The sequence below is a fragment of the Jaculus jaculus genome, chromosome 13, assembly GCF_020740685.1.
Source record: "Jaculus jaculus isolate mJacJac1 chromosome 13, mJacJac1.mat.Y.cur, whole genome shotgun sequence".
Lineage (NCBI taxonomy): Eukaryota > Metazoa > Chordata > Mammalia > Rodentia > Dipodidae > Jaculus > Jaculus jaculus.
In genome coordinates this window covers 74,485,017-74,506,743 of record NC_059114.1, presented here as the reverse complement: position 1 = coordinate 74,506,743, position 21,727 = coordinate 74,485,017, and the positions used below count along the sequence as shown (strand labels likewise).

The 21,727-nt window shown below is 44.7% G+C and overlaps 1 protein-coding gene across 7 annotated transcripts in view; it reads left to right on the top strand.

Annotated features, from left to right (window-relative positions):
• Pdzd2 (PDZ domain containing 2) overlaps positions 1-21,727 on the top strand; it is a 459,739-nt gene that overhangs the window by 375,417 nt on the left and 62,595 nt on the right. For all 7 annotated transcript variants that reach the window (XM_045132784.1, XM_045132782.1, XM_045132783.1 and 4 more), the window contains one exon: positions 14,063-14,174. In XM_045132784.1, the coding sequence (XP_044988719.1) occupies positions 14,063-14,174 (112 nt within the window). The remainder of the gene's footprint in view (positions 1-14,062; positions 14,175-21,727) is intronic.

Genomic DNA, 21,727 nt, shown 5'->3' with positions numbered 1-21,727 from the left:
TTGGGCTGGAGAGATGGCTTAGCGGTTAAGCGCTTGCCTGTGAAGCCTCAGGACCCTGGTTCGAGGCTCCGTTCCCCAGGTCCCACGTTAGCCAGATGCACAAGGGGGCGCACGCGTCTGGAGTTCGTTTGCAGAGGCTGGAGGCCCTGGCGCGCCCATTCTCTCTCTCTCCCTCTATCTGTCTTTCTCTCTGTGTCTGTTGCTCTCAAATAAGTAAATAAAAATAAACAAAAAAAGACATTTATTTTTCAAGGAAAATGATAAGAGAGAGAGAGGAGAGGAGAGGACAAGGAGAGGGAGAAAATGGCCAATCTAGTGCTTCCAGCCACTGCAAATGAACTCCAGATACATGTGCTACTTTGTACATCTGGCTTTACATAAGTACCAGGGAATCAAACCCAGGTCATTGGGCTTTGCAGGCAAGAGCCTTAACCATTGAACCATCTCTCTAGCCCTCTATTCACTCTTTGGTTTGGTTTGGTTTGGTTTTGGTTTTTGTTGTGATTTTTTGAGGTAAGGTTTCGCTCTAGCTCAGGCTGACCTGGAATTCATGATGTAGTCTCAGAGTGTCCTAGAACTCATGTGATCCTCCTACCTCTGCCTCCCAAGTGCTGGGATTAAAGGCATGTGCCACTACACCCCGCTTAAAAAATAGTTTTATTTATTTATCTGAGAAAGAGAAAGAAGCAGATAGAAAGAAAATGGACACACCAGGGCCTTCAGCCACCGCAAACTCCAGATGCATGCGCCACCTTGTGCATCTGGCTTATGTGGGTCCTGGGGAATCGAACCTGGGTCCTTTGGCTTTGCAGGCAAGTACCTTAACCACGAAGCCATTTCTCCAGCCTCCTGTGTTCGCTTTTGACCCCTCTTGTCATGGCCTCTTCCTCACGGGCTGCTGCCTCCTCAAAGCTTTCTTCACTGTTCTTTACTTCATTGTACTCACTTGCTGGGATCCTCACACAACCCTCCGTACCCCAAGAATGTCCAGGCTTTCAAGCTCTCTATCCCGCCTCTGTTCTCCAAGCCATTTTCCCTTTTTCCATCGCCATTGGTACCAACACAAAAGACCAAGAAACAAGCCCTTCTCATTCCTTCCAAACAGTAAGTACGTTTGTTACTAAATCAACCTGATTTAAGACTTCTGGGAACCCTGTGATGCTGAGCAAGGATTTTCTTTCGAAAATGTTCCTGCATTGTCGTTTTCCGTGGGTTTCTGGTTGCCATCTTCTTAAGATGAAGGCATACAGCCATCGATGACGAGGGTGTCTCCAGGAAATACCACTGTAGGCCAGTGAGCCTCGTGGCTTCCTTCAGACGCCTCCGCTTGTCATCTTCTTTCCTCGGCTTGCTAAGTTATGTTTCCTACAGATGCTCAAGTTTTCTCCCCAACAACCTTCGGGTGGGGCCCTGGTGCAGAGTATGGTCAAACCAAGAAAGAGATAAGGAATTGGCAACTGTGAACTTCCGGCTTTGCTGACCAGTCACTGTGGTGTCCAAGCTCAAAACAGCAGAGGTCCACTTTCTCATATGATTCCTAAATAAATACGTGCTCGGAATCAGGTCAGCATGGCTCAGTAAGGAATCCCGAGTACGGCTCGTGTTGATCAGGACAAGGACCAGGAGGCCTGAAGGATCCGAAGAGTGAGCCAGCGTCGAACAACAACGATGTCTTTACCTAAAGTTAGACCAAGTTTTTTTCTAGTATCATAAGCCACATAAGAGCATGAAACTTGCTGCAAAAAGGGTTGTATGGGGCTGGAGAGATGGCTTAGCAGTTAAGGCACTTTCCTATAAAGGCAGAGGACCCAGGTTCGATTCCCCAGGACCCACGCAAGACAGGTGCACAAGGGAGCGTATGTGTCTGGAGTTCATTTGCAGCGGCTGGAGGCCTTGGCACATCCATTCTCTTTCTCCCTCCCTCCGTCCATCTATCCCTCTATTATTTCCTTCCTCGCTTCCTCTTTCTCTCTTACAAATACATAAATAAAAATTAAAACAATGTGTTTTTTAAAAAGGTTTGTATGGAAGCCGGGTGTGGTGGCGCACGCCTTTAATCCCAGCACTCGGGAGGCAGAGGTAGGAGGATCGCCATGAGTTCAAGGCCACCCTGAGACTACAGAGTTAATTCCAGGTCAGCCTGGACCAGAATGAGACCCTACCTCGAAAAACCAAAAAAAAAAAAAAAAAAAAAAAAGGTTTGTATGGGCTGGAGAGATTGCTTCGTGGTTAAGGCACTTGCCTGCAAAGCCAAAGGACCCAGGTTTGATTCCCCAGGACCCACATAAGCCAGATGCACAGGGGGCACATGCATCTGGAGTTCGTTTGCAGTGGCTACAGGCCCTGGCATGCCTGTTCTCTCTCTGTCTCTCTTTTCTATCTCTCTTTCTCCTTGCAAATAAATAAATATATTTTTTTAAGTGAGCATGGTGGCACACACCTTTAATCCCAGCACTTGGGAGGCAGAAGTAGGTGGATCGCCGTGAGTTCGAGGCCACCCTGAGACTACATAGTGAATTCCAGGTCAGCCCAGGCTAAAGTGAGACTCTGCCTTGGGAAAAAAAAAGAAACTTTCTCTAGGGAAATGTGCCAACTCTGATTTGCCTCAACTGCTGTTGTGGGGCATGCATCATTTACCTTCTCATTGCTGGGACAAAATACCCAACCACAAACAACTGATGGGTGGAAATGGTCCATTTTGGGCTTATTGTTTTGAGTGGAAGTGTCCGCTGTGGTGCCAAAGACATGGCAGGTACAGATAGCTGGTGTCATGTCTTCACAGCAGCAGTGAGAAGGCAGAGCCAGAGCCAGCAAGGCTGGACTTCCTCCAGCACGGCTTCTCCTTGGCCACAACTGGGGGTGAAGCACTCACCCACAACACTGTGGGAGACATTTTAACATCCTAACTACCTCAGGGCATATCCAACAGCCCATCCCTTTTCTGCTGATCCTCCTGCTGAATCTCTTTTAAAATACTTCAATTATTTATTTGACAAACAGGCAGCAAGAGAGAGAAAGAAAATGCGTGAGCCTGTGTGAGCCAGGGCTTCCAGCCACTGCAAACAAACTCCAGACACATGCGCCACCTTGTGCATCTGGCTCATGTGGGTACTGGGAAATTGAACCTGGGTCCTTAGGCTTTGCAGGCAAGTGCCTTAACCACTGAACCAGCTCCCCAGCCCATCCTGTTTACTCTTTTATATAGTCATGTGTTTGTTTTTGCAGTGATAGGGATTGAACCCACAGCCCAAGGACGCTAGGCACATATTCTCTACCTTTGAATACACCCAGCCGATACACACACTCCTTCATCATTCTGGGTTAGGGTAAAGCATATCACTACCATGCACCCAGACATCTGTTGTTATGGGTGAACCCAGCTGTGTGCTCCCACTAAGAAATGACCTATGAATATGCCTTCACTTCCCAGTCCCCAAGCCCAGAGAGCCCAGACCCTACAGTTTTCTCACCTACTAGGTCACAGGGACATGTCAAGAGCAAATGAGCCCTACGTCACAGACAATGTCTGTACTTACCTTACCGCCTTTTGAAACCTGTACCAATCAAGTACTCACATTTATCCTCAAAGAGCTAAATCACTGGAGGATACTGTCTTCTCTTTAGGCAGGTGACCCAAACTCACCCTGAGAAAGTCAAACCGGAGCTGATGCTGGATCACATTCCCAAGGCCTTAAAGATTATTTCTTTCCTTCAAGCTTCTAAGCAGCCAAGAGATCTGTTTGATTCGTATGCATAAAAAATCATCTGAATAATCACTACCAAAGTCTATTGAGCCCATTCAGGTTGGGGGAGTTGGGAGGGTGAATGGAAGGAAACTGAAAACAAACTCAAGCAAAACAAGGGCAATATTATTTCATTTGCAGAGCAGCAACCCGGACGTCTCTGCGGACGTCAGCTGCAACCCTTTTCCCCCCAGCTGCGGCTGGTGGTCTCTGAGCTGTGTGCGGCTGATGAGATCGATTTTCCACTTTGATTTCCTTTTCAGTCCTGAGCTACTCCTGGTGGGAAAGCGGTGCGTCCCACATAGCAGGAGAGTCGAGGACTCGTTCCTGCATGCAGCTTGTGAGCTTCTCGGTGCCCTGGGCCAGGGTGCTGTTACGCAATTCCCTTTTTCTGGATGGTTCTTCATTGCCAGCTCTGGCCTCCGATAGCCATCTGGTTCTCTTTTGGTCACTCACACATCTGTCCCAGAGATTTGGAAAAATGAGCTTCCTTTGGCAGCCTAAAAGTCTTCTTACTGGGACTGAGCTTGCAAGACAAATCACGCTGCTCCCCTATTGTTGGGGCTCCTGACCAGGGGTTGAACTAGAGAAGCTTCCTGGGGATCCAGAGCTGAGATGTCTTCTGTAGGATCTGTAATTTATTATTATTTTTTTTTCAAGTACTGGGAACCTTCAAAACATGGTGTGAACTGGGTGTGGCCAGTCCCCCTGGCGTTTTCCTTGGGACCAAATACACTTGCGCAACGGAAACAGTTGGAGATAAAAGCTATACTTGGTTTGTTTGTGAGCTTCAAGAAGCCAGCTGTAGAGGACAGGGTGATGTTCAGGAGCCAAACACTGGATTAGTCACAGTGTGTTTGAGATGTCATTAAATGCTTGCAACGGCAGCTACAGCTCGTTTCTAAGTACTGGACACACTTGTCTTGGACCAAGGGGCCAGCTCAAGAGTTACGATGGTTTGCTCCACTCCCAGAGATTAAATTTTGTCGGAAGCTAAACTCAGGGTTCATTGTTTTCCTTTATCCAAGAGGGATGCCCTTTAGAGTTTCTGCAGTGAGATAAACTATCAAAACAATAATGATATGTAACTGTCGATAAATATAAATCCCCTTTTGCAAGTCATAATCCAAAGAGGTTAAAATCTGAGCTGGAGAGATGGTTCAGCAGTTAAGGAATTTGCCTGCAAAGCCTAAGAAGTCTCTGTTCTCAGAAGCAAGAACCCTTCAGTCCTGGGCCACATTTCTCCATGTCTACTGCCTCTTGGCCTAGAATTGATGAGACTAAAGAAAGAGATCTGCCTCCGCCCCCCTCCCCCCCCCTTCTCTCCTCCCATCTGCTCAGGTGGGAAAACATACTGTGCAGACAGATTCCTAAACCAGACCAGCCCTCCAGGATCCTCCAGCCCCTGCCGCTCCTGAGCCAACAGCGCCTCCTACCTGTGCCAAGTACTTTAGATAGACGATTGATTGATTGGTAGACCGATGGATAAATACATACATACATATATAGATGAAATAATACAGATATATTGTATTTATTTGAGAGTAACAGAGGCAGATAGAAAGAGAGGATGGGCGCACCAGGGCTTCTAGCCACTGCAAACAAACTCCAGACACATGTGCCACTTTGTGCATCTGGCTTATGTGGGACCTGGGGAATCAAGCCTGGGTCTTCAGGCTTCACAGGCAAGCCCCTTAACCACTAAGCCATCTCTCCAGCCCCCAACTTGCTTCTTGAGCTTCAGTTTCCAGGTGTCCTAGGGTTGAGGACCATTCTATCTATTTATCTTCAGTCAGTAACCGGCTGTCCTTCTAGAAGATACTCAATGATTTTCCTGCTGCTTAAGTCAACTTTTTTTTTTTTTTCAGCCTGTTTTATCCAAATGTGAATGCCCTTTTACTTTTTTTTTTGGTTCCTTTCCTTGCTGACTCAGACGCTTTGTTTCTAAAATGGTAATGCAGGCTCTGTCAGGTGGGGTCCGTCATGGTGAGAGGTGGACGCAAGGAACCCTCTATGTAACAGTCTCCATTGTGCAGATACATCTGACCATCGCTAACGGTCCACCCAGGAAATAGCCCCCATCCTTCAACATCAAGTCCCCCCAACATACTCCCTCACCCCACCCCCATAGGAGCATCCTACTGCTTCCCCTCTGGTTTCTCTTGTGTTTACTTCCTGTGGAGCTCTAATTTTTCAGACACGTTTCACGGAAGCAACAGCTAAAATCACATTTCTTTAAAATTTCCAGCCGGGCTTGGTGGCAGACACCTTTAATCCCAGCGCTCGGCAGACAGAGGTAAAAGGGTCGCCATGAGTTCGAGGCCACCCTGAGACTCCATAGTGAATTCCAGGTCAGCCTGGGCTAGAGTGAGACCCTACCTCAAAAAAAAACTAATAAAATAATAATAAATAAAATGAAAATTTCTTTAGGGGGCTGGAGAGATGGCTCAGTAGTTAAAAGACACTCGCCCGTAAAGACTGATGGCGTGGGTTCGATCCCAGGGCCTGTGGATAACTAACGCGCAGCACAAAGCGGCACGTGTGCTTGGCGTTCTTTTGTAGTGACAGGAGGTCCCGGTGTTCCTGTGCGCTCGCTCGCTCGCTCGCTGTTCCTCTCCCTCCCTTTCTCTTTCTGGCTTTTTATCAGATAAATAAATATCTAAAAATATAAATAAAATAACTTTTTTCTCAGGAGGAAAGTTTTATTATTTTTGTATATATATGTGTGTGTGTGTACATATGTATGTGTTTGTATATATGCATGGTTATGTGTGCCACTACATGCTTGTAGAAGTCAGAGGACAATTCAAGGAGTCTGTGCTCCACCACTTTTGAGAAAGAGTCTGTATGGAGACAAACATCAGATGAGGTGGCCTGGTGAGCTTTGGGTTCTCCTGGCTCCATGTCCCATGCTGTAGGCGTGTTGCGATCAGGGTTGGCATGCGCCACTGGGCATCTGGCTTTATACGGTTGCTGGGGAGTGAGACCTGGGCCAGCAGCCTTTACAAACTAACCCTAACCCCTACTCGGGTTTTTGTGTTTTTCACTTTTTCCTGTTCTTCAGTGCTCGACACTGTGGGATCTCTCTGGCCATACCTCTTCCAAGTTCCCTTACTGTAGCTGTTCATCTACTGTTTTAAAATCAGATCGCTCATCACTTTTGGTTTTTTGAGGGAGGGTCTCACTCTAGCCCAGGATGACCTAGAATTCACCATGTAGTCTTAGGATAGCCTTGAACTCATGACCCTCCTACCTCTGACTCCCAAGTGCTGGGATTAAAGGCGTGTGCCACCACGCCCAACTTCTTTTTTTTTTTTTTTGACTTTATATATAATATATTTAAAATCCTAGTACCATGCAAAGTGTAGTGTCTGACAGACATAAATGCTCAATTACTCTTAGCTTTATTACTGGAAGAAAACACCATGAGCTGAATGAATTGTACCTTTAATAGACTTAAGTATACCTATTACAAGAGAATTGCAATGTAAAACATACCTAAAGAGACTTCTAATTGTATGCTAAAAATCACAAATGTTTCAAATTTTCCAGTAAAATGTATTTTGAAAACTTTCAAAAACTGTTACTATTACAGAGATATAACACAATTCTCATCATTGCTCTTTCTGCTGTCTTATCTAGATTTAAATATGATTTATTTTTATTTCTAACTGACCTTCAACTGCAGCAGCCTATATAAGTTTAGCTGACAGTGTTCTTGCCAGCTCAGTTGTAAATGAGTTAAACAGCTCAATACACATACACACACGCAAACACATGTGACATGCATTTAGAAAAGTAAACAAATCATTTACCATGCAAATAACTTCCTCATTGGAAACGCCCAACTTTTTATCACTTTCTGAATCTAGGACTTTATTCTGTTTTCTCTCCGGTGTTCCCCCTTTGTTTTGTTTTTAGTTTTATTTTTGGGTGTTTTGTTTTTTGTTTATTTGCATTGAGAGAGTTGAATCTAGACCAGAGCTCCAGCACTGAGCATACCACCAGCCCTCAAGCAGATTTTTTTTTTCCTTAGGTAGGGTCTCATCTAGCCCAGGACAACCTGGAATTCACTATGTAGTCTCAGGGTGGCCTCGAACTCACAGCAATCCTCCTACCCCTGCCTCTCAAGTGCTGGAATTAAAGGCATGAGATCCCAGTCACTCCCATAATCTAAGAATTGCTGTAGTGTTTCCCACGTTTGGAATGCCAACTTGAAGAATACTTCGGTCCCTGTCTTCCTTGCACACTGCTTTCGCAGTTCCGGCTTCCCTTTGGCACTGTGCGTGTAGTTGGTTTGCTCAGCCTGTTTTGTCCTCTGAGGAAATAGTTCTTTTCCTGCAGCTAATCCTCACAGGATCCCTTAGTTTCTCTTTCCCACTGCTGACAGGTTTGCAGTGACTTTATAGACATGAGCCTCTTCTCTTCCTTTTCATCTTCAATTTAAGAACATGGCATCTTCCCTTTGGGCCCCCATTTAGCTTCAATTTACTCACAAATTAAATCTGCTACCTTTCTGTAGATAGGAAGGTAAAATGAGTTCCCCCCTAGCCCCCCTGCAAAGCCTAGAACTACTGTCACAGGCTCTGTAACCATCAACTCCCCAGAGGCCTTGAGGCCCATCTGGGGTGGGGGGCTTCAATCCCCCAGTACCCACATAAAGCCAGGTGCACAAAGTGGTGCATGTGTCTGGAGTTTGTTTGCAGTGGCACTGGGCCCTGTTGCATCCATTCTCGTGCTCGTTCTCTCTGTGTGTGTCTCTCTCTGTCTCTCCTTACAAACAAATAAATAAAAGGGAAAAGAAATCAGCAATTCCTGGCATGGTAGGAGGATCACTGTGAGTTCAAGGCTATCCTGATGCCCCGGCCAGCGGGGAGTTGAACAAGGACCCAAGGGGAAGTTAACCTGAATGGGAGAAGGCAAATAGACACAAGAAGACCATGCTAGGTGTTTGTCAAGGCCTCGAGATTTATTCAGGCAGACATGGCTTATATATAGAAGACAGAACTTTTTTTGACAATGTTTACATGCCTAAGGTCAGTTTCACCAGGGTCTATGTTAATCCCTCTACCAGGTGCTCACTCCACCTAGGCTGTATACTAAACAATGCTTTAGGATCAGGTGCTTACTCTATCTAGGCTGTATACTAAACAATACTTTAGGATCAAGAGATTAGGAGATTAGAGATCACCCTAGCTCCCAAGGTCAAAGAGCAGCTGCAGATCACGAGATCTCCTTTGTATTAAGAGATAAGAGAACACCCTTAGTTCCCAAGGTCAAAGAGCAACTGTGGCTCTGGACATCTCCTGCTTCTTTATGTATTAAAAGAAGCGACTGTGCCTGTCTTAGGTTGTCAGAGGCAGAAGAACATCCTTACCCGTCATTGGACAAATGTATTATCCTTCAATACGTGCCCTGTCTTAGGTTGGATGCCTCCTCCCCCAATCTTACCCATCTCTGGCTACCAGCCGGATAAAATTCAGGGAGAATTAGTATAAGGTCTGAGGGAGCCAAGGACGTGTTCTATAGTGCATAGCTCGGACCTCTGTGCAAACATTCACAATATACTTCATTAGATAGTTGAAGAAAATAGGCAATAGGCATAAGAGAAGCAGAAGGCAAACTCCCACAGCTGCAAAGCTGCCGATCCAGGAACTTAAGAGAGTCCTAACCAGGCAACACAGACTTCATTGCAGCAAGTAAATCATCAGCAGCCTTAGTGGGGTCAAAATCAAGATGACTGTTCTGTATAGCTAGAATTTCTGAATGTAAATTAACTAAATCTAACGAAATGTTATCATGGTGCCAAATTCCTTCTAAGTGCATTTTGACTTTTACCCAATCTTCATAAGTTTTAGAGGTGGTGCAAATCCATTGGTAATCTGCATGGCATTCCAATCAAGCTCTAATCTTCATACCTTGAATTTGCTCTCTTAAATAAGTCACTACATCAAACAAAGCATCTATTTTTTTCTTATAACTTCTTATCTGTGGCTACTTGAGTTCCCGAAGCAACAGAAACGTTTTTAGCTAGATTATTAACAAAGTGTGCAGTATGAACTTCTTGTGTAAGAGCAACAGCAGAAGCAGTAATAGAAGCTAATAATGTAATAAATGCAACAATCCCAGCAATAATCAAACCTACAACTCTCTTTTGTCTACTTAAACTAGTTTTAACCTCCTCTAGAATTTGAATACCCTTGTCAAAATACCAAGGCTTTGAAAGATTAACAGGAATCATAACAAATGCAGGTTGTTTGACAATCATTACAGTTTCAGAATTATGAGAAACACAATTGGACAGACTACAATTATCACAGGTAACATTAAACATTCCTTCAGACCCATGATACCAAGTAATATTCACATTTCCTAACATCAAGGCATAAGGTGGTATAACACAGGCCATAACAGTTCCCTTTGGAAGACTATTTGAATTATTGCTGGCAGATGTAACCTTGATACCTCCCATAGCAGCAGCAATTTTCCACACGTAGGTTTGCTGGTGTCCATTGTCTGACCACCACAATCCTGAGGACAGTACAGTAGCCCAGTCATTAACCCATACAGTTTTATTCCCTATAGAACCTGCTGATCCTAACCAATCCTTAACATATCTGGTAGATCCAGAAACATTATACCTGATAAACTTTTTCCCTACACATTTGCTCCAATGTATAGAGTTATTGAACCAAGGTATATTTCCTTCACAGGGAATAAAGTCCTCTGGTGGACTATCCCCTGTAACTTGATTTCCATAGGGAAGCCAAATAGAAATTCTGCTTGTTTGAGCCTGCTTTATCTTCTGCATACCTTGTACTTGCTCTTGTACATGCTTTACAGTAATGTTTCTTTCCTTTAATTCAAAACATCCCACTATACTGGTCTTAGAAAAGCATAGTGGAATGCCTAGACCACGCCCTGAATATGAACTCATAATTACTTGATGTAATTTTATATTTTTACTAGATGGCGTACTTAGCAACCAAGTGTTATTGACTAGAACTATGATTTCTTTTTTTCTCCCAGGTCACCAGATGTAATATAGGAGGGTCAGGAACATAGGTCCAGTAAAGTTCACCATAAGCAAGATGTAGATGACACCATTTTATCAGGACCAGCAGTGTCCTCTTGTTTGATCTCATGGCCTGCATGCCAGACCAAATGTTCTGGCAACCATCTGTTTCTATTTTCTTTCTGTGAAAAAATATAAACAGATCTTCACCCCCATATTAACACAGGGTCAGGTCCACTCCATTTGCTAGTCAATGGATCTTTCCACATAGCTTTGGCGAAGGTATTTTTGGTGTTTGTGTATCAAAAGCGATCAGCAGCTGAATTTCCCTGAGTATCAAGGGTTAAAAAGTTTAGGACAAACAAGGCATGATGAAGGATGTTTCTTGGGGAGCCTTTTATGGGATACAAATCCCCCGTTTTTAACTTTTGGAGGGTATGTTTAATAGTTGGATGGGCTCACTCAACAATTTCTTGACCCTGGGGATTGTATGGTATGCCTGAAATATGTTTAAGTTGTAATTGTAATTTGTAATTGATGACAGAAATTTTGGAATTTTTTTCCAATGTACCCAGGACCATTATCAGTTTTAATAATTTGGGGCCTCAGGGAGATGAACAGCCGTTCACTTGAGTGACGTTCAGGTTTTTCTTCGTACCTCGAGCCCCATGTTCAAGCACCACTTGCTCCGGCCTGCGGGGAGTTGAACAAGGACCCAAGGGGAAGTTAACCTGAATGGGAGAAGGCAAACAGACACAAGAAGGGAGACCATGCTAGGTGTTTGTCAAGGCCTCGAGATTTATTCAGGCAGGCATGGCTTATATATAGAAGATAGAACTGTTTTTTGACAATGTTTACATGCCTAAGGTCAGTTTCACCAGGGTCATATGTTAATCCCTCTATCAGGTGCCCACTCCACCTAGGCTGTATACTAAACAATGCTTTAGGATCAGGTGCTTACTCTATCTAGGCTGTATACTAAACAATACTTTAGGATCAAGAGATTAGGAGATTAGAGATCACCCTAGCTCCCAAGGTCAAAGAGCAGCAGCAGATCACAAGATCTCCTTTGTATTAAGAGATAAGAGAACACCCTTAGTTCCCAAGGTCAAAGAGCAGCTGTGGCTCCCAACACCCTGAGACTAATTAAGAGCAGCCTGAGCTAGAATGAAACCCATCCTGAACAAAAGAAAAAAAAGCCGGATGTGGTGGCTCACGCCTATAATCTCAGCACTTGGGAGGCAGAGGTAGGAGAATTGCTGGGAGTTCAAGGCCATCCTGAGATTACATAGTGTATTCCAGGTCAGCCTGAGCTAGAGCAAGACCCTACCTTGGAAAAAAAAAAAAAAAAGAGGGGTACTTGCCACAATGAATCAGTAATCCATTTAATTCTTTTTTAAATAAAGATTTGTTTTATTTATTTGTTTAAGACAGAGAGAGGGAGAGACAGAGATAGAGAGAGGGAGAATGGACACTCCAGGGCCTCTAGCCACTGCAAACAAACTCCAGATGCATGCGCCACCGTGTGCATCTGGCTTATGTGGGACCTGGAGAATCGAACCGGCGTCCTTTTGCTTTGCAAGCAATCAGGTTAATCACTAAGCCATCTCTCCAGCCTCCTATTAGTTTAATTCTTAAAGGTAGACCCATATTTTAGATTAGTACGTAGACAGAGAAGTTAGTTTATGAACCTAAATTGCTAATAAAATGGTACAACCAGGACTTGTGCCTAGGAGCTGAGTCCTTAACCACTCTGCTCATCACAGTAAACATCTCTCTTCCTTGAGAGAGAATTTCACAAGCTGTAGGTTAGAAAAGGACACAGAAGAAAACCTCTACCATGGGAGTTGGCAACTTTGATTAGATTTCAAGAATGTAGTGGCATTGGCCTATTCCATGAATGAGAAATTGCTCATGAATAGTACAGAAAATTGACTGTCTCACTGACTTGAAGGCCTGCCAGGAGAACTTTCTGCAAATGTCTTTTTAGAACAACTGAAATGTCATTTTTCAGAACAGTTCTGTCCATTTGGAAGGGGAGTGTGCACAAAACAAAGGGATTCTCTTCAGAGTGTGACCATTTCAGACAATAACATGGGACTAAGGGAAGGTTCTCTGTCCTCAGAATTAACACTTAATATACCCTGCCACTTCCAGCTATACACTGGAACTGATGTGTCTGAGCAGCCCACTTCCTGTTCACTGGGTTCCAAGCCATCTAACATCAGGACAAAACAGTTTTCTGTTGCAGAGGAAACTATCCTATTCAAAATCAGAACACAGCTGGGCAGGGCGGTGCACGCCTTTAATCCCAGCACTTGGGAGGCAGAGGTAGGAGGATCACCATGACTTCGAGGCCACCCTGAGACTCCATAGTGAATTCCAGGTCAGCCTGGGCTAGAGTGAGACCTTACCTCGAAAAACCAAAAAAACAGAAAGAAAATCAGACCGCTTTTGCTAGGGTTTGAGTAAATTCATGTATTAGAGACTTAATCCCCCATGCCACAGTGTTGAGAGGTGGGGCTCGGCAAGAGGTGATTAAGCCCTGCTGAATGGATTAATGCCATCATTGCAGGAATAGGCTATTTACAGTGAGAAATAGCTTTCTTTTTTCTTTTCTTTTGCAGGGGGGCAGGTTTTTTGGGGGACTTAAGCTCGGATTCTTGACTTCACCAAGGCAGTGGATCTGTAGTGGGAGGACAGGGTTTTTTATGGGGATTTGAACAAAGAAGTAGGGGGCGGTTACCTGATTGGTTGGTTTAAACAGTAACTGTACTTGTCTTCTTTTGATTGGCTGGGGCAAAGAGGCAGAAGGGACAAGTCTTGGGCATGCCTGGACACGTCTAGGGGCTGACCCAGGTCCTTTGCCTAAGCAGGAATTTGAAACTTAGGCCTAGCCGGGGCAGCACCTTAGTGAAGCCTGTCATGGCGCCAATCTGGTTTCTGGGTCCTTCAATACGAATTGCAGCTTACATTATAGGGAAAGCACTAGGCCAAAAGCCAAGGGACATGAATTCTAGTAATGGCTTTGCCCCTGACAGCCCTGAGTGACCTTGACCAACAAGGCTCCAGCATGTAGAGTGGGAGTGGAGACATCTCCAGAGTCCCTTTCCAGGGGGAAACGTGCCTGCAGGAACTTGTCAGCTTGGGACTCTGCCTCTGGGTTGTCTGAAGGGCTGGACGTGGCTCCTGTGACCCTGCTTTTTCACATGACACAAGGGTACTCTCTAGCCTCATTGAGATAAGTCCCTGAAGCAACTGTGTAAATCATTCTGTCTAATCAGGTCTGTGCTCTGCATTTCAGGTGCCTGGGCCCCACGACTCCCAGGAAGTGGGTGGCTCTGAGGAATCCAAGGGAAACTTGGAAAGTCCCAAACAAGGCAGCAGTAAAATGAAGCTCAAGAGTCGTCTGTCAGGTGAGTGGGGATTTGCCCTGTGGCCTGGAGACTGGCATCTGGTTTTACTCAGGAGCAAGGATTCCTGATGGGAGGTATGGCTCAGCTAGAGGAACACAAGACCTCAGCCTCCCCAGTGCAGGGTCTGTAGGGGACCGTCACACTTGGGGAGATGAGCACCCTATGTCCATATGCTCTCAAATTTAGGCCTGGGTGTTGGAGCATTATTAGTAGACTGCTTGCTTAGCATGTGGAAGCCTTGGGTTCAATCCCCAGCACATTAATGGGTATAACCTCAGCACTCTGGAGGTAGAGATAGAAAGATCTAGAAAACAAGGTCATACCCCCATCACAGTAAGGTTAAGGCCAGCCAGAGCTACAAAAGGCCTTGTCTCAAAACAAAAATCTCCACATTGATTTTTTCCTTAGGTGAAGCATGTCTTCGCATCACAACTCCATTAAGCCACCACATGAATGTTTTTATTTGAGCCATAACAAAGCAATGTTAACACTTCTGTGCATTTCTGTTGTTGTTATTGTTTTGTTTTTCAGGGTAGGGTCTCACTCTAGCCCAGGCTGGCCTGGAATTCACCATGTAGTCTCAGGGTGGTTTTGAACTCACAGCGATCCTCCTACCTGTGCCTCCTGAGTGCTGGGATTAAAGGTGTGCACCACCATGCCTGGTTCATCTATGTATTTGTTGAAACTTAAATTTCCTAATATTGGGTTCATTATATTTTTCTTTCTTTCTTTCATTTCATTATCTTTTTTTTTCTTTATTTTTTATTTTGCAATTTTTTCATGGTAGAGTCTTGCTCTGTACCCCAGGCTGACTTGGAATTCATTACGTAATCTCAAAGTGGCCTCAAACTCATGGCAGTCCTCCTACCTCTGACTCTCCAGTTCTGGGATGTGCCTTCACGTCTGGCTCTCACTCTTTTTTAAAAAAATATTTTGTTTGGGCTGGAGAGATGGCTTAGCGGTTAAGCGCTTGCCTGTGAAGCCTAAGGACCCTGGTTCGAGGCTCGGTTCCCCAGGTCCCACGTTAGCCAGATGCACAAGGGGGCGCACGCGTCTGGAGTTTGTTTGCAGAGGATGGAAGCCCTGGCATGCCCATTCTCTCTCTCCCTTTATCTGTCTTTCTCTCTGTGTCTGTCGCTCTCAAATAAATAAATAAATAAATAATTTTTAAATTAAAAAAAAATTTGTTATTATTTGAGAAAGAGAATGAGAGAATGCATGTTCCAGTGCCTCTAGCCACTACAAACAACCTCCAGCTGCATGTGCCAACTTGGGCATCTGGCTTATGTGGGTACTGGGGAATCGAACCTGGTTCTTAGGTTTCTCAGGCAAACACCTTAACTGCAAAGACATCTCTCTAGGTGGGGTTCATTATCTTTGTTGTTCTTTTGGTTTTGTTTTATTGTTTTTTTGAGGTAGGGTCTCACTCTAGCCCAGGCTGACCTGGAATTCACTCTGTAGCCTCAGGGTGGCCTGCCTCTGCTTCCGGATTAAAGGCACGCACCACCATGACCGGCTAGGGTTCATTATCTCAGTAAGATTTCAGAGGACTCTCTTTGTGGAATCCCTAGTGACCCATATTCTCTACACATATGCTTCTCCCCCAAAACTATCAGCTGACAGAACATGTAACACAGGGCTTCCATGTCAAATCTGCATCTCAACTAACTAGGAAAAATTACACCTCTCTCAGCTGGGTGTGGTGGGGCATGCCCTGGATCCCAGCACTTAGGAGGCAGAGGTGGAAAGATAGGTCTAGAGAAAGACCCTATCTCGCAAAACAAGAAACAAACAAACAAAAAAAAAAAATTACAGCTCACAGAGAGATTCTGTACTCTCCATTTCCTAGGCGTTTGCTAAGAGAACCTGGTCCGCACCCCCAGAGAGTCAGCACTGAAATCCAAAGCTATGTGCAGGAGACATGCAGGGAAACTTTCATGGATCCTAGGCACTTTTGCCTTGATGGACCTTTTTGTCCCATTAAAAAATAAAATAAAGCCAGGCGTGGTGGCGCACACCTTTAATCCCAGCACTCGGGAGGCAGAGGTAGGAGGATTGCCATGAGTTCAAGGCCACCTGAGATGACAGAGTTAATTCCAGGTCAGCCTGGACCAGAGTGAGACTCTACCTCGAAAAACCAAAAAACATAAATAAATAAAATAAAATAAAATTTCAGGCTGGAGAAATGGCTTAGAGGTTAAGACATTTGCCTGTAAGTCGAAGGACCCAAGTTTGATTCCCCAGGACCCATATAAGCCAGATGCTCAAGGTGGCACATGAATCTGGCGTTTATTTACAGTGACTAAAGACTCTGATGTGCCTGTTCCCTCCCTCCCTCCCTGCCTCTCTCTCTCTCTCTCTCTCTCTCTCTCTCGTATCTGCCTCTTTCTCTTTCTCTCTCTAAAAGAAATAAAGGTTATACAAAATTTTAATAAAATAAAATTTCATGCTTATTGATGTAAAGATACACACAGAATATTTTATCAATTCATTATTATGATGCTTAGCTTTTTCTGCACTTGAAAATATTTTATAGGTCTCTGAATGTGCCCTAGGCCCTTGATGCTGTGCCCAATGGCCAAGTGGCAAGTAGACCTAGCTATATCCATGACATGTCCAGAATGGGAGACAGGACCAGGCGTGGCTCTTAACAGTTAGTTGCCTTACAGCTTGTTTTTTGTTTGTGTGTTTGTTTGGTTTTTGGTTTTTCAAGGTAGGGGACTTGCTCTAGCCCAGGCAGACCTAGAATTCACTAGGTGGTCTCCTACCTCTGCCTCCTGAGTGCTAGGATCAAAGGTGTGTGCCACCACGCCCAGCAATAGCTTATTTTCTAATGTCCTTCGACTTATCACATCTTCAAAAAAAATAATAATAATAATACCCTAACTTTGAAAGGATGGACAAATTTTTTTAGTATTTTATTTATTTATTTTGAGAGCTAGAGAGAAAGAGGCAGAGGAAGAGAGAAAGAGAGAGAATAGGTGCATCAAGGCCTCTAACCACTGCAGATGAACTCCATATGCCTGCGCCACCTTGTGCATCTGGCTTACATGAGTTCTGGGAAATCAAACCTAGACCCTTAGGCTTCACAGGCAAGCACCTTAACTACTAAGCCATTTCTCCAGCACTGGTTTTTGTTTTTGTTTTTGAGACAAGCCCAACAGACTGGCCTTTTTTTTAATGTGAGAGAACAAGAATAAGAAAGAGAGCAAGGGCTGGAGAGATGGCTTAGTGGTTAAGCGCTTGTCTGTGAAGCCTAAGGACCCCAGTTCAAGGCTTAATTCCCCAGGACGCACATTAGCCAGATGCACAAGGGGGCGCATGCGTCTGGAGTTCGTTTGCAGCGGCTGGAGGCCCTGGTGTGCCCATTCTCTCTCTCTCTTTATCTGCCTTTCTCTCTGTGTCTGCCGCTCTCAAATAAATAAATAAAAAATGAACAAAAAAAATAATAAATAAAAGAAAGGGACCAAGAGAGAAAATGGGCACACCAGGGCCTCAGCCACTGCAATCAAACTCCAGATGTGTGAGCCACCTTACACACTTGCATCCTTTTGTGCATCTGGCTTACATGGGACCTGGAGAGTGGAACATGAGTCCTTAGGCTTTGCAGGCAAGTGCCTTAACTGCTAAGCCATCTCTCCAGCCCCAAATTTTATTTTTAATGCACATAAAAGCACCTTGTGCAATACATAGTGTGCTAAGATTCCAAACCCAAATCAGTCCAGCCAAGGGCATCTCCTCCCCACTGCCTAGCCCTCCACTCAGTTTATTCTCAGATAAGAGCATAGCATAAGGCCATAAAATGCATCATTTTTTGCATTTGTAATTCAGAATAATTAGTTAGTACTACATTTTTTTAAAAATTATTTATTTATTTATTTGAGAGCGACAGACACAGAGAGAAAGACAGATAGAGGGAGAGAGAAAGAATGGGCGCACCAGGGCTTCCAGCCTCTGCAAACGAACTCCACACGCGTGCGCCCCCTTGTGCATCTGGCTAACGTGGGACCTGGGGAACCGAGCCTCGAACCGGGGTCCTTAGGCTTCACAGGCAAGCGCTTAACCGCTAAGCCATCTCTCCAGCCCTAGTACTACATTTGAATGAGCATTGGGACGTTGATTTGGGGCAAAAGTGATGACCACAGGCTGCTAAAGGGACTTCCAGAATATTCTTACCTACACCACCAGAACCAATAACAGAGACACATTCTAATCTGTGTTGGGAGCCGATGAGTCACAAGGGCACAGAGGACTTCCTGTCATGTTGGCAGGGTTGATTGGCACCTTGTGACCAAGGAGACTGTCAGGGTTCTGAGGAAATACAAGGACCTTTGAAACTAGTGCAGAGAAGCCACACTCCTTTCTTTTTTTGTTTTTTGTTTTTGTTTTCCAAGGTAGGGTCTCCCTCGCTGTAGCTCAGGCTGACCTGGAATTTACTGTGTAGTCTCAGGGTGGCCTCGAACTCATTCACAGCAATCCTCCTACCTCTGCCTCCCAAGTGCTGGGATTAAAGGTGTGCACCACCACACCCAGCCCACGCTCCTTTCTTATCCCAAGGGATACTAACTCAGTCAGGAGCCAGGCAGAGGATTGACCTCCCAGGCATATTCTTTCTACCCTTGGATCATGAAAAGAATTCCGTTCCCTGCCCAGTTTGAGGGTCTCTAGCTTCAGAGGAGGGGAGGGGATGTAGCTCAGGGGCCTTCTAGCTGTGTGCTTTTCTAACTCTGCCCACACTATTAAGGCGCAAACAGCAGCCCATTCAGCTAAGGGTTAACCCAGCACTGTCGTCCTGTCTTCTTGGACCCATCTCCAATATCCAAGCTCCTGACAAGGAAATGTAGAGAAAGAGAGGAAGCGCGTGTCTGTATCACAGAACTGTGTTGAGTTCCCGCCTCTGCCACTGCTCGTGGGACAAATAACCGGGTACAGGTGGCTTCCCTGGGCCGTAACTTCTTCACCTGAAAAATGAATTTTTTTAAATTTTTTTAAATTTTTATTTATTTGAGGAGATAAAGAGGCAGAGAGAGAGAAAATGAATGAGAATGGGCATGCCAGGACCTTCAGCCACTGCAAACAAACTCATGCCTGCGCCCCCTTGTGCATCTGGCTTACGTGGGTCCTGGGAAACTGAACCTGAGTCCTTTGGCTTTTCAGGCAAGCACCTTAACCGCTAACCTGTCTCTCCAGCCTGAAATGAGTCTTGTTGTTTTTTTTTTAACCAGCTTTATTTTATTTATTATTTATTTATTGTGGGGGGAGAAAAACAGGCAGAGGGGGAGAAAGAGAGACATGGGCATGCCAGGCCCTCCAGCTGCTGCAAAAGAACTCTAGACACATGTGCCCCCACATGCATCTGGCTTACATGGGTCCTGGGGAATCAAACCTGGGTCTATTGGTTTTGCAGGCAACCACCTTAACCACTAAGCCATCCCTCCAGCCCTAAAATGAGGTTTTTTTAAATAAGTGTTTACTTTTCCAGTAAATGCAAGAGCCTTCGATGTCCCTGGCCTTTTGGCGACTGAGATGACAGAACGTGTTTGGCACTTCCACCCAGCACTGAGCTCTTCCCTAGTAGTGGTGGCCTTTGTTTTTGTTTTGTTTTGTTTTTAATATTTTATTTTTATTTATTTATTTGAGAGAGAGAGATACAGAAATAGGCAGGTAGAGAGAGAGAGAATGGGTGCACCAGGGCCTCCAGCCACTGCAAACGAACTCCAGATGCATGTACCCCCTTGTGCATCTGGCTTACGTGGGTCCTGGAGAGTCGAACCTGGGTCCTTTGGCCTTGCAGGCAAGCGCCTTAACCACTAAACCATCGCACCAGCCCCTTGCCTCTGTTTTTACATTGAAATTATCATCATCATTTTCATCCTTACTGTTCTTGCCTTTTCCCCCTCTCAAGAGGGGAAAATGTCTGAATGGATTCAGATAGGAAGGCTTTCCAAAGGACTTTCCGTCCCCGGGGAAGGCAACTCACCTGTACACACGATGCTGACCACAACTTAGCACACGCAAGAGGTACCAAAGCTGGAAATGGCTCTGTTGCGGTGCTGGGTTGGGTTGGGGGGCATTCAGGAGGAGGAAGAAAAAAGAGGTCCAAGATAGTGGCAGGAGAGGAGGGGAGAGCAATGGCCTGGATTTGGAGGAAAAGTATTTCTGTATGAATGGGAGGTTTTATGGAACTAGGGGAAAGATAAAAGAAGTTTTGGACAACTGTTTTCTTCTCCTCTACCATTTGAAAAGCCCAGTTTAATCTGACAGCAGAAATTCAATCCAGCAAAGCTTGGCCAAGTGATCAGGCGGGGGAAAAGATAGCGGAAAGTTGGGGTGAGAGGTGATGGCTCAGACAAGCTTGGGTAAAACTTCCCACAGTATCTGTAGTTGCCCAGTTCTGGAAAGGAGAGGGAAGGAGGAGAACACATCCTTTCTTTTGACAATCATCCAGATAGAGTAAATTCTCAGAGCAGGGTATGGGGAGATAAGACTGGAAAAGTAATTGGGAGACATGTGGCTTAAAGACTCGGGTTTGATTCAGTGCCTCCAACTAAGTTCATTTTGAAGCCATTTGCATGCAGGAGGCTTTAATGTGATCGGCTCCTAATTTTCCTGTCCTATAAATCTGAGTGTTTATTTCATATTTTCTTAGCATGAGTCGCTGAGATAGCCGTGTATCACTGTATTATCAACAAATACTACCGTATGTGGTTTCTCTCCTGTTGATGACAAGCGTTTCCCTGTCAGCTCAGAGGGAATTTTCTTCTAATAAATCTTTCTCAAATGAGTAAGCATGCCAAGAAAGATTAATCGGACCGTGAATTATTAAGTCATAAATTATGTAAAGCAGCGTATGAGGTTCCAGCCTTTCCACTCGGGTTTTGCCCAGTCTGGCTCCGAAATGACTAAAGTAATATCGTCTGTCAGTTTGTGGAACATTTTTCTGATATTCTAACCAGAGTTTTCCTTACTTCATATCTCCTTTCTTGCCAGCAGGGTTCCCCTTTAATTTCAGGACTTTTGATTTATCCATGTTAATCTCTTAGGTTTGTGATCTTTTTAAATGCAAAATTTTTCTTGGTTGCAAAGGAATTTCAGATGTTAGAAAACCTGCTTCAGAAAGTTAATATTTAGCTTTTGAAAAGCCAAGCCTTTCCCGATATCATAATGTTAACTGTATCAGCTTACTTCTCAGTGGTTCACTATTAAAAGCTCAGCAAAGGCTGGAGAGATGGCTCAGTGGTTAAGGCCTTTGCCTGTGAAGCCAGATGACCTGAGTTCTACTTCCCAGTAACACACGTAAGCTAGATGTACAAGGATGGCGCAGGCATCCGGAGTTCATTTACAGCAGCTGGAAGCCCTGGCTCACCTATTGTCTGTCTCTGTCTCTCTCTCTCATCACAAATAAATAAATAAAATATTTTGAAAAATAAAATACTCAAGCTGGGTGTGTTGGTACATGTCTTTAATCCCAGCACTTGGGAGGCAGAAGTAGGAGAGTTGTCCTGAGTTTGAGGCCACCCTAAGACTACATAGTAAATTCCAGGTCAGCCTGG